This window comes from Rutilus rutilus (genome assembly GCF_951802725.1).
Source record: "Rutilus rutilus genome assembly, chromosome: 12".
Classification (NCBI taxonomy): Eukaryota; Metazoa; Chordata; class Actinopteri; order Cypriniformes; family Leuciscidae; genus Rutilus; species Rutilus rutilus.
Window position 1 is genome coordinate 22,907,887 of NC_140217.1, and position 13,781 is coordinate 22,921,667.

At 39.4% G+C, this 13,781-nt stretch overlaps 1 protein-coding gene across 1 annotated transcript in view; it reads right to left on the reverse strand.

The window, feature by feature from the left end:
- Positions 1 to 13,781, reverse strand: part of hs2st1b (heparan sulfate 2-O-sulfotransferase 1b) — an 83,836-nt gene that overhangs the window by 688 nt on the left and 69,367 nt on the right. The window contains exons 2-7 of the mRNA XM_084426442.1: positions 11,080 to 11,318; positions 4,826 to 4,911; positions 3,904 to 4,042; positions 3,688 to 3,785; positions 3,386 to 3,543; positions 389 to 1,606 (exon numbers count right to left, since the gene is read on the reverse strand). Coding sequence (XP_084282568.1) covers positions 1,380 to 1,606; positions 3,386 to 3,543; positions 3,688 to 3,785; positions 3,904 to 4,042; positions 4,826 to 4,911; positions 11,080 to 11,318 — 947 coding nt within the window. The 3' untranslated portion in view covers positions 389 to 1,379. The remainder of the gene's footprint in view (positions 1 to 388; positions 1,607 to 3,385; positions 3,544 to 3,687; positions 3,786 to 3,903; positions 4,043 to 4,825; positions 4,912 to 11,079; positions 11,319 to 13,781) is intronic.

Genomic DNA, 13,781 nt, shown 5'->3' on the forward strand with positions numbered 1-13,781 from the left:
TTTCAGGCGCTGCGTCATATCATTACGCCTGCTGCACTCATGGTACGGCCGCACAGTTCCTTGATTATTACGCCGGAATGAGAGTAGTTCCTAGTCATATAGGCTTAGAAAATCGCAACTTTTCATTTTCCGTCGATCTTAGTACACGGTTTAACTACAGAAGAGTCAAGTTTTAAATAGGAAAAATATTGAAACTCTTTGGTCATTTTGAAAGAAATGCTACTGGACTAATCAGAATCAATGATCTGTGCTAAGCTATGCTAAAAGTGGTACCGCCAGACCCGGAGTTCGGCTGAATGGATTCTAAAACGGTAAAACTCAACTGTTTAACTCTGGGGGAGATGTAAAATGAGCTTATTTCCGAAAAAAGTGGAGTATCCCTTTAAACCTTTTCTTTTTTTCCATATCTTCTGATAGAACACACTATAATAATTCGGACTTCTCAGAGGGTGGCAGTCTGTTGAGAACATGGCCCTGACCGCTACAAGATGATACCAGTAGTTAAGACTCAAGGAACCAGATCTGGACTGAGAAACAGGATCATGGAGGTCATGATCTTCCATTCAAAACAGTCTCTGTACTTGAAAGTATACGGACAGTGCAACTTCTATTTCATTATTTTAGAGTCTACAGGAGTTGTGATGGAAAAAATGAGCAATAGAAAAGAAAGCAAGCACCAGTGGGTTTCTCAAAAAGAAGTCTATTTTCTAATTTTAAACTCTACTCAACCATTTGGTCCAATTACATAAAATATACACGTAAATACAATTTGTACAGATATGAAATCTGTTTCACCACTTTCTAACCTCCGGCTAGGCTACAATACCTTTACTAAAGTCTGTAAACACTGTTCATGGCATTCTATTAAAAATCAATATACACAATGCAAGAAAGTGATAAGAATTCACAAAACCACAGTTAGTAGTAAAATAAGGAGGTGCTCCTAATGTACCAAATGCCTGGTACAAAAAGTACCCCTTTTGACCCTGTTCAAAATTCATATTTCACAACAATGACTGATGGCCAAAAAAGCTTCTGTCATTTTCTTTTGGAAGGCATGATGAATAATGTGAAAATGTGATGTTTATGTCAAGTGTTTTCACTGCTGTGAAAGTCCATAAAAAGTATACTGGGCTCAAAGAGACTTGATACAGAGAGTCGTGGTCAGCACTGCTTAAAGTCTCTCTCTCTATCTCTCTCTCTCTCAAAAAAAAAATGACATAAAAAAACAGGCTCTAAAACCCTCACCACCTCTAGTCTAGGACCTCCAGGATAATGGTGTCCACATTTCTTGACGTCCTCTTCTTCTCTTCCCAGTGAAAGTGACAGAACAGTACATGAACAGGCCGAACGACACATGGACCGTGATAATGCATACTCTAGTTTACTTTTGGATAGATTTTCTCGTAGAAGAAGTTCTGAGCCAGCAGGTAAAGCTCTCCATCTTTTTCCCTGACGCTGTGAGCGCGCACGAACTGAAACTGTTCCAGCGCAAACTCATAGAACTCGTTCTCCATCTTCCATATGTTGGACTGCTGCAGCTTTGAGATGGACTCTTTTGTAGGAGGTTTCTTCTCGCTCGTTTTCCTCAAGTGAGACTTCTTACCTGCAGTTGAAGTCAAAGACAATAAAATGCAGGTCACTCAGGAGGTTTTACTGGTTAGTATCATCAAACATTTTTTTTATGCTGAATACCTGAATAAGACAAACACATGAGGGGCCTTTTAATAGCTAATATATTGAATTTTAACTTCACATGTTAAATATGAGCTAAAAAAATTATAATTATGCGATGATATAATTATTATAGTGAAAAATGTTATAGGGATACTCCACTTTTTTTGGAAATAGGCTCATTTTACAACTCCCCCAGAGTTAAACAGTTGAGTTTTACCGTTTTCGAATCCATTCAGCCGATCTCCGGGTCTGGCGGTACCACTTTTAGCATAGCTTAGCATAGATCATTGAATCGGACAAGACCATTAGCATCTCTCTTAAAAAAAATGACCAAAGAGTTTAGATATTTTTCCTATTTAAAACTCTTCTGTAGTTACATCGTGTACTAAGACCGACGGAAAATGTAAAGTTGCGATTTTCTAGGCTGATATGCCTAGGAACTATACTCTCATTCCTGCGTAATAATCAAGAAACTTTACTGCCGTACCATGAGTGCAGCAGGCGTAATGATATGATGAAATAGATCTAATAGACAAACTTAGTCCCGGTCACGTTGGAAGTTACCGAGCTGGGGACTATTTTCAGGAGCTGCGTCATATCATTACACCTGCTCATGGTACGGCAGTAAAGTTTCTTGATTATTACGCAGGAATGAGAGTATGGTTCCTAGCCATATCAGCCTAGAAAATCGCAACTTTACATTTTCCGTCGGTCTTAGTACACGATGTAACTACAGAAGAGTCAAGTTTTAAATGGGAAAAATATTGAAACTCTTTGGTCATTTTTTTGAGAGAGATGCAAATGGTCCTGTCCGATTCAATGATCTATGCTAAGCTATGCTAAAAGTGTTACCGCCAGACCCGGAGATCGGCTGAATGGATTCGAAAACGGTAAAACTCAACGAGCCTATTTCCAAAAAAAGTGGAGTATCCCTTTAAGCAATTTAAAATTTCTTTATTTTCATTTTCTAACAGAAACGGGAAGATTTTTAGTGCTGGTAGAAAACCATAAAAAAATAGCATTTGGCGTGTAATCTGTTTTAATCAGCAAGATTTTTTTGTTTAAAGAAATGTATTATTTTATTCAGCATGGATGCATTAAATTGATCAAGTGACAGCAAATGTTTATAATAACGTTACAAAAAAAAAAAATGTGAGGAAGCTCGTGCTCCAGACTGCCATGAACGCGCTCGGGACGGTTTGCAGAGGCTGTGGATTACAGGTATTAATGTTGTAAATAATAATCAGTTTCTTGCATAGACTGATCGTTTCGCTTCTTAATACCTCAATGTATCATCAGGAGCCACGGGTATTAATTTTATTTTGTCTGCATATGTTTTTTTGAATCTCAAAGTGACGGCACCCATTGACCATGTCCATTTTATATGAATCACAGAGGAACACGGTTTCAGCTAAAAATCTCCTTTACTGTTCTACTGAAGAAGAAAAAGTCACCAACATCTTGGATGGTCTGAGGGTGAGTAAATTCAAAGCAAATTTAAATGTTTGGGTGAAATATCCCTTTAAGGAACTTCTCTAATGGACTTTCATAGATGTGCCATGAATTTGAACTTCAGGCTGTTCTTCTCACAAAGCAATTATATTCACCTTTTGTGTTACATAGAAGAAAGTAAGTCAGCTTTGGAATGAAAACACTGAGTGGATGTAGTAGAATTGTTATTTTTGGTTGACCTATTCGGATCAAGTACCTGTGCGGTAGAGCTCAGTTGCTCCTCTGAAGAAACGCGGTAGCGCTGCCTCGAGCATCATGATAAAATCCTCCAGCTCCTCAGTCACTCCCACTAGCAGATACTCATTCACCAAATTATACTTGGCCTGCTCGAGAGCCCATCTACTACCAACATTCCTGCACACACAGACACACAAGATCAATTCCAGCTCCTACACAGTTGAGAACAAATCAGTAATGGGTGATTCAATCAATTAATGTAATGAGAAAGCATTAAATGAAAAGCAGAGTAACAGGCTGCAGGCTGCTCATATTACCCACCAGCACTCTGAGTAATGGCCACAGAAGAACGGGATCTGTAACCAAAGCTTCTCAGGAGTGCAATCAGAACCTCCAGACGACACACACTCATCAAACGTCTGAAACACAGTCACACACGTTGCATCTCAGCATTCGTATGGTGAGAACATGAAATGTTACTTTTCATAATGGAGGCATTATCAAATATTAAGTGATAAAAACCTTCAAATACACTACCTTTTTGTCGCCCTGCTTTCTCCGTCTGAGACCTGGCCGATAATCATCTCCAAATCGGAGAAAATAGTAGTAAGACACCAACCTCTCGATGGGGTCCCGTACGATGTTGATGTAAACCGGCTTCCCCTTGATCCCAAACCTATTTGGGAAAAAAAGATATTATACACACACCCAGATGTCTGGTTTATTATCTTTGTGGGGACTCTCCATAGACGTAATGGTTTTATACTGTACAAACTATATATTCTATCCTCTTACACTAACCCTACCTTTAAACCTTCCCATCACACAAAACTTTCAGCATTTTTACATTAAAAAACAAAACAAACAAAAAACACGTTTTCTGTATGATTTATAAGCTTGTTTCTGTGACACGAGACCCCATATACAAAAAAAATAAACATTACACAAAACAATGGCACTGACATGTTTTAAGATTTGTCAGTACAAGCTGCTTTCAGTCAAGACAGCTCAAACATGCATTTTAGTCTGAGACTAGAAAGCGGGCAAATATCTATAAAAAGTTCCAACCAGTTCAACCAGCAGTAAACTACTACTACTACTAGTAGTACTTCTACTACTACTACTACTACTGATAATATAAATGTAAGAATTTCTTAATTTTTGATACATGTTTCTTTTCCTTTCATGACAGCAGCACAAACTCCATACATACAAAATAAAATATTCAGTGTTTCAGACTTTCATTCCATTGATAAGCATGTTCCAAAATAAAGGTTTGTTCCATTTTTAACCACTAGAGTGCAGAAGCACCTAAATGTATCTCTTCTTCTCACATCAGTCAATTATGTAACTGTCTGATGGACTTCTCTTTTGCAGGCACAGACAACAATTAATTTACTAAGGCAATTGCTTACAGTAATTGTTGTGATGGTTTTATATGAATACAGCAAAAACTCACTTTGTAAAGTCCAAGTAGGCGACATGGCCGTGGTAGAAACCTGGTTTCATTTCTCGCCAGGATGTCACGTTCCTTACAAACCTCATCTGTAAGCACAAGATAACACATTCGATTTGTCCCTGTGCACAGTTTATAAACCACTAAATTTATTTTAATGCATGTGTGATATGCCTCCATCATTCAAGCATCAACGATATCCAAATCTCAAATAACAATCTCGCACTGACGTCCTTCATCTGTCACAGTCTGCTGAACAAACCAGCCAAGTGAATACTTAATACAAACCAGACACAAACACATTTCAGCAATGTTTTCTCCAAACATCCTCCCCATAGTCCCACAGCTAAACTCCCCTGGGAGGGGAAAGGTTGTACCTCCTGCACCGTCGACAGGCTTTGTTGAAAGCTAGACTAGATATTACCTTGGCAGAATTGCCCACAAGTAACACCTTCCCTCCCAATGCTCCAAGGCATTTTATTTTGCAGATGACAAGATGACATGAATACAAATTCAAACGTATGCTCATGATCGCAGTCCGACACAGCCACACGCTGAGTTGAATAACGTTGACACTTGTGAGGTCAAAATGATGCAGGAATGCTTTTTGTTGAAGGCAACACTTTCAACCCTGCAAATAAAACCGGTGCATTCGTCAAAACCCGAGATTGATTTCCGTTAGCTGACAACACGTTCCTCTATGTAACAATACATATGATGAATAGAGAATTGTATTTCTTTGCTGTTGTCAACAAAATCTGTGCTTCATTCTTTTCCCCCCTTGTTCTTCTTTTTCTCTCTGGGATCAGCTTGTTACACAAAGGCACAGCAGCAGTGTGGATATTGACAGTAGGCTATGAATAATGAAGGTGGAGCCAGAGATGAGAAGGCTTGTTAGAGAAAGTGTGCGACAGAAACACAGGGCCGCTGCGCTGACATCACCTGGCCTGTCAGAGTGTAAATTGAGCAAAAGATCATCACAATCTCATAAGTACAAATGCCCTAGACCTCTGCACTCGGTTCAAAATGCACAGGTGTGTCTGTAAAATGTGCCTAACAGCTGGCATATTCACAGACATTGGCTGGCTGTTTAATTATCTTGTAAGCATTTTTTTAAATGAATGCCATTTTTTACAACGCTGATCACCTGTGAGCATACTTAAAGGGATGGTTCGGAGTAAAATCAACCTAGGGTCCTTTGCACCATGACCTCGAGCCAAACACCCCCCCCAGAAGCCTTTTTTCCCCTCAGTCGAACATTATTTAAAGTTAGAGCTTATTTAGAGATATCAGCCGGATGGCTTAGTGCAGGCGCTAATGGATCCAAGGTTGTATCTCGTAAATTACCCCACTAATAATGCCCAGAATGGTACCAAACTTCTACAGTAGTACAAACAGGTTCTGTACTTTCGAGGCATTGGAAAGTTTGTAAGTACATCAGGAGTTTATTTAAATAACACTTGCCTGATGGCTTATGCTACCGCTAACCCGGACGTCGAGGTCACTTCCGTGATTTGGGAAAAGCACGTAAAAGTCCTGGCAGAAAGCGATGCATAAGGATGTAGTGTAACGACAAATTATAATTTTTTCCGAAGTGTTGACAACTTAGGGCCCTATTTTAACGATCTGAAACGCAAGTATCAAGCACGAAACGAAAGTAACTTTGTGGGCGGGTCTTGGGCCCTGTTGCTATTATACCGGCGGGATAAATGACTCTTGCGCCCAACGCAAATCTAAAATGGGTTGGTCTGAAATAGCTTCATTATTCATAGGTGTGGTTTGGGCGTAACGTGAAATAAACCAATCAGAGCGACATCTCACATTCCCTTTAAGAGCAGGCGCGCTTGTTCCATGGCGGATTGCTATTATAACGGCGGATTTGCCAGGCGCGCACCAGGAGCGGTTCAGGAGCGTGTGTTAATATTTGTCCTTGTAATAATGTATGGTTTTCTAAAAATGAGAACTGCTGCGTCTGTGTGTAGATGAGATAAGCAAAGTGTATGCGCGTTGTGCGCACGCTACATTGATTATGGCCAAGCATGCACCCTTAAAATAGCATATGAATAACATGCACAGACTTTAGTCTAGGTTTTTCCTGGTCAGTGGCGGAATTGTTTTCTAAACCTGCAAAATAGCATCAGGGAACGTTTGCGCCGGAACAGAGATATCTTTGCGCTGAACCGACCCCGGGAGCGCAAGTTCATTTCCTAATTTACCAATGTGCGTCTGTGGAGGGAAAAGTCTGCTGTGCGCGGGTGCAAAATAGGAATGATACATGCGTTGGTGTACAAAGTCAATTGCGCTGGGTGCAAGATAGGGCCCTTAGTGTCAACTAATAATTCACGAGTTCACACTTACATATAATTTGAAGGGGTAAAGTTTAATGCGTATTTGGCGTGCTGTGTCCGGAGGGAGGGCTCCGAGCTCGGAGTTCGGCCCGAACCCAGAGTACTCCCCCCGTATGTAAGTGTTTTAGGACTAGAAGCGTGGAGAAGGGGTGGTGGAGGGATGCTGCAAAAACTGTCAATGGAATGAGGTGAGACTGCTGAGTATATATGCACCTCTTACCATTGATTGCTGAGTGCTCTCCACTTGTGTTAATTATCTGAACGTGCTCCTCCCGAACCTTGTTAATAAAACATCATTTGTTGCAAACTGGAACTACCAACAAAATATTAGTGCATTCCTGGAACTGGGCGTTGCTACACTACATCCTTGTGCATCGCTTCTGTCAACGTGTTTTGTGAAGTGACGAATCACGCTTCTCTGTTTGGCAGTCTGATGGAGGAGTCTGAGTTCGGCAGATGCCAGGAGAACATTACCTGCCTGACTGCACTGTGCCAACTGCAAAGTTTGGTGGAGGAGATATAATGGTATGGGGCTGTTTTTCAGGGGTTGGGCAAGGCCTCTTACTTCTAGTGAAGGTGAAATCTTAATGCTTCAGCATACCAAGCCATTTCCGATAAGTTCCAACTTTGTGGGAACAATTTGGGGAAGGCCCTTAACTATTCCATCATGACTGTGCCACAGTGCACAAAGCAAGGTTCATAAAGGCATGGTTGGATAAGTTTAGTGTGGAAGAACTTGAGCCCGGACCTCAACCCCATGGAACATCTTTGGAATGAACTGGAACGGAGATTGCTAGCCAGGCCTTCTCTTCCAACATAGGGCTGGGACGGTATGGATTTTTTCTTACCGCGGTTGAAAAGCAAGAAATTCCCGCGGTATTGCGGTAAACCGCTTTAAACCTCAACCCCCCTTCCCACCCTCCCCCAGTTTTTTTTTCTGCGACGTCGCGGCTGGAACAACAAACAAAGTGTGACAATGATAATCTCAGGTACTGTTTATGTGCTTTATTTAATGTTAAAAGCATGCAATGTGACTTTGAATATCGTTTAGTGCTCCAGCTTTGTAGCTGTAAAAGCAACAATGGATAATTCACCTCAGATCTTGATATTAAACAAATGGAAACCAGAACGTTCAAACTGTGAACATACAAGTGTATTCTTTGACAAAGATTGTTTTAGTAACTCAGTAGCCTATGTATTTTTAATAATGTTTAAATGGTGTAATATTTGTGAATTTGATTATGTAGTCTACTTATCCATTTTCTTGCAAGTGCCGTCAAGATTACTCTCTGGTGCTGTGAGTGTGCACTTGCCGTCGCAAGGGTTGACAAATGCGTTCTTCACGTGAGAGAATAGACCTTTCTCACAATAACCGGAAATACGTAATCGTTGTGGAAGCGGAGTTCCTGTCAAGCGTCAACACACCAGAAAAACATAAACGCGGGCAAGTTTAAAATGGATCAAAGAGTCTACACAACTTCATTAACGGATTTGCCAAATATTACATTTGCTGATGTGACGACTCGTAGAGGAAAACTCCATCACCAAAAAGAAAAAACGAAATAAAGGGTAAAAAAATTTCCACACGGAATTTGTCCATAAATATCAAGGTAAGTAGAGAGCGAGGCTAACTGTTACTTTACTGTTAATTAAAATGACACATCATTAGCGTGTCAATAGCTCTTGCTAGTTGCTTGCGCCATTTGTTTATGTTGCTTTGACTGCGGAGGAAGTAGATTACCACGACGATTGCGTATTTCCGGTCACAAATACGGAAGTTGTGAAAAAGGTCTATTGTGTTAAATAAGCACGTGCAATTAAAAGCTGAGGTCCTTTTACTTTTTTTTTATTTACGGTGCAGCTTGGACGCGGCGTCCGTCGAAAATAGACTAGGCGCCTATCTTTATCGAAGCGGCGCGGAGAGACGCTTCTGAAACGCGCCGCGTCGTGGCTGTTGTAAACACACAAGCATTGGCTGAGTCCCAATTCGCCTACTTATACTACGACCTAAAAGTATGTACTTTTTTTGTGAGGAAAAAGTACATACTTTTGAGTGTGTAGCAAAAGAGTATGCACGTTCTGGGACATACTTCGATGATGTCATGCAACGTGAACGAGAACGTGGTTGCCTAGTTACGCACACCATGACTGTTAACAAAACATTTTACATTTCATTCATTCTTATATGTCCAATATAACTGTATTTACTATTCCCATCTTTTTTTCCTCATAGTTTTTTCCAAAATACATTTACAATGTGTCCTACCAAATTGAGGAGTGAAGCAGGGCGTCGTCGTAGATCAACCAAACGCAGGTCGTTTGTGAGGCGGCTAGGTTCTGACGTTCATGTGCAATGTGTGTAACGAAAGCTAAAATATTTAAAGTTTATAGTATAACTATTGTTTAACGTATTTTATACTTATGTATAATACTCAAAATTACCCCAATGAAAATGAACCATGCTTTTACTATAGTAAAAGTGTAGTAACCATGTTTCTTTGGTTGGATTGATAAAGTTAACATTTGTACAGCCACAGTATTACAACAAATAAGTCAGTGTGGTTAAACTATGGTTAGTGTAGTAAAAGGTGTTTATTTTCATAAGGGTTTATAGTAAGGTAACTTATTAACCCAGAAACATCAGAAAAAATACATTAAAAAAAGACACTTGCATGACACTGTACTTTTTATTTCATCGGTCCCTACAAGATAAACACGGTACTTTTTGGCACAACATAACCCCATTAATATTACGAGACAATAAAATATAACTTTAATAAGGGTTCAACATTTGAATTCTTACACTTAAAAACTGAGGGCGAATCTCCGCGGCTGCATACGGCTGCCATGTTTACATCACCATAGATACCACCATCACCACAAAGCTCCTCCCTCCCGCACGCAATGGGTTGTGGGCAATATTAGCCGTTAGAGTGTGCATCGATCTGCACTTCGAATTCTAACCGGAAATAGTAGACCATCCGGGTATCTTTGGAATACTCTTTTCAACATACTACGATTTGGGACGTACTAATTCTAGTTTCGCATACTATTTAGGACGGATAGTATGCGAATTGGGACTCAGCAATTGACTAGAGTGGGCGCGATCAGCTCCGGTAGCCGCGCCGCAGCCGTAACACGCCACAGAGTGTAAATAAGGGGTTATAGTCAATAGCCTACGAATGGAATGTTATTATGTGTCATGGAACAACTTGCGTACTTGCGAAAGGTCGGATTTGCTCCATCTATTAATGATAAGTTTTGTTTAGAAAACCTTGAATCCATGCAAGACACAATGTTATTAGACACAATCCATGTCATTAGAATCAATGAATCCATGTCATTAGACACAACGTGAACACATGGCCCCAGTGTTTATTTTTTTTATTTTTTTTATTTTTTTTGCGGTGATGACGGTGACGAGCTCAGACCCGCAGTAGGCGTCACGTGACCACGGTATTGCGGTAATGCGGTAACCGTCCCAGCCCTATTCCAACATCAGTGCCTGAACTCACAAATGCTCTTCTGGATGAATGGGTAAAAATTCCCACAGAAACAGTCCAAACACTCTTGCGGAAAGCCTTCCCAGAAGAGTGGAGCTTCAAAGAGGGGACCAACTCCATATTAATGTCTATGTTCTGTATTTAGAATGCGATATCATTACAGTCCCTTGGTGTAATGGTCAGGTGTCCCAATACTTTTATCCATATTGTGTATATATCACGACGGCCTGAAGTGGTTAAACAAGCTAGGTGGGAAAATGTCTTTAATCTCTTTTTTGTCTCGTATGACTGGATTTGCAAAAAAATTAGAATTTTGGATTAAGAATATTGGATTAAAATGTTAATAGTATTTATAGAAATGACAATTATTTTGATGCAATTCAAGCTGATGTAATGGACATGTTACCTGGTCCTGCAGGGACATGACTGGATTGTTCTTGGTGGTGTTGATGTGGAGAACATGGAAGCGGTTCTTTCCGCACAGGTCGTATGCGATGTTTGTGAAGGAGGTGCTGGCAGTCTTGGGCACACGGTTATAGATGATGACCAGATCCTCAATCTCAGGCAATGCTGGAGAGTCCCGCAGACTGTCCCGCGTCTGTCTATGCTCCACCTCTCGCACCTCGTGTCTGGCCATGGTGCGCTCTGCAGGAGAAAGAAGAATTTTCATATTTATTTAGTATTTATATGAAGCAACACCTAAATATATAAATGTTATTGTAGAATTTCTACAGTCATACTTCATTAGGGTAAAAAAAAGCATTGTTCAGGTCATCCTTGTACACATTTAAAAAAAAGCATCTCAAATACTTCATTATGCCATGTTATGAGAGAGAGAGAGAGAGAGAGAGAGAGAGAGAGAGAGAGAGAGAGAGAGAGAGAGAGAGAGAGAGAGAGAGAGAGAGAGAGAGAGAGAGAGAGAGAGAGAGAGAGACTACAGCCCATAAATCAGGGGCAGCTAAAGATCTGTAAAGGTTCCCAACAGGCCCTTCAGCCACCTGTTGATTTAGGTGACAGAAAACAGCAGCAGGATGAAAAGCCTGAATAATGGAGCAAGAAGGGAAAACAAAGCAAGCAGTTTCAGCAGCAGAGCATGTTTTTCTTTATGTACACACACACACACACACACTCAAGCACAATAACTTCACTGCCGGTATTAAGACATCAGGAGAATTCTGCACCATAAAATCACTCAGCTTTCGGTTTAAAAAAAGAAAAAACTGTGTAAAGTAACACACAAGACAAAATATATAGAATAAAGTAATAATAATTGTATAAATGTTGTAATTACCCTATATAGGCCTATAATGAATTATATCAGAGCAAAATCACCATTTGAAAACCACTTGTCTATACATGTTCAGAGAGGATAGCTTTGAAAAGTTTTCTGCTGATAATGTACTTTTTCGTATTTCATAGGTTTTCAGTTAAATTCTGGGAGTTACAGCAATTGACGGACGCTTAAAGATGCTGATGACAGACACTACACATGATGATCCCAGCGACATTTACACAACTCACCAATGTATGATGAAGAGTTTACAAATTCTAAAATCTAAAGCCTGAATATAGAATCTATTTCAAAATCAGCTCCACACATAAATAAAAACATAAAAATGAATAATTAAACAATTAATTATTAGTCAACTGCATCGACCAAAATTTCCACATCAGTGTATCGCTAAATATTTTTGTAGACATATATGCTTTCCTTAAAACGGAACTGCAATGTTTTTCATAAATAAACAAACAAACAAACAAACAAATAAATACATTTTCAACTATAACACATCTGAGTTTGGCAGAGGTTTCCAATCTTCAAAACCTGCCACAGAAGGAAGGCACATTGCTCATGAAGCTCAATGGTTGTCCCACGTGAAGGACAGTGGGTCACCAATAAGATTCAATGTTCTACTACAGTATATTTTAGCCTATCAATCTGTCGTTTCTGACCAAACTGTTAAAGGCTGTGTGGTCTGAGCTGGACACCCTCTTCCATATAAAGCGAACACAGCTCCCAATTCTTCTGTGCCCTGGAGGTGCTTTCAAAAGACACAAGTGCACTCTTAAAAATAAAAATTCCAAAAAGGGGGTTTTCACGATGCCATAGAAGAACCACTCTTTGGTTCCAAAAAGAACCTTTCAGTGATCAGGTCTTAAAATAACCATTTTATTTTCTTAAGTGTGAAGAACATTTTAAAAATCTAAAGAAGCTTTTTCTATTAAGAACTTTTTGTGGAATGGAAAGGTTCCATTGATGTTAAAGGATTTTTATGGAACTGTCAATGCCAATAAAGGACCTTTATTTTTTTACAGTTAAAACAAAGATCAGAGGAGTTTTTGTAAATCTTTTTCAGACGTAAAGGTGTGAGATAGACTCTGTTAATGAATTTATAATTGAGTTCATGAATACCCAATGAAGTACATTTAGAGTACAAATTGTTACATATTTCAGACCAATCTGTATCTTCAATTTCGTGACCTAAATCTTTTTCCCACACATTCTTTAAACTCTCAAAAGAAGATGTACATGAGTAAGATAGAGCTTTGTATATTTTGGATATTAACCCCTTGGAAAAACTGCTCGTTACAATTTCCTCTATGGCAGCAAGTTCAAATCTCAATTTACCCTTATCAAACAAGGATTTTATGAAATGACGCAGCTGAAGGTATTTAAAAAAATTGGATTGCGGTATGTTATACTGGTTGGAAATTTCTTGGAAAGATTTTAGTGTACTGCCTGTAAAGAGGCACGATAACTTTAAAATCCCTAATTTAGACCAATCTGAAAAGCCAATATTTTGTAAAGATACAGGGAAATCAGGATTAAAAGCAATAGGCGAAAACAAAGTGATATTAGCTGGAATTTTAAAATTCTTTTTTATGTCTCCCCAAGTCAAAAGAGTGTTTGAGATGATGAAATTTGTTGAAACACATTCAAGTTTTTTAATATTTATAATAAAAGGCAAGAATTTTATTGGGAGAGGAGCACAGGCTGTTGCCTCCATATTGAACCATTTAGAGTCTGTCCTTTCGCTGTACCAGCTAACCATATGTTTCACCTGTGCTGACCAAAAGTAAATGCGTAAATTTGGTAAAGCGACTCCT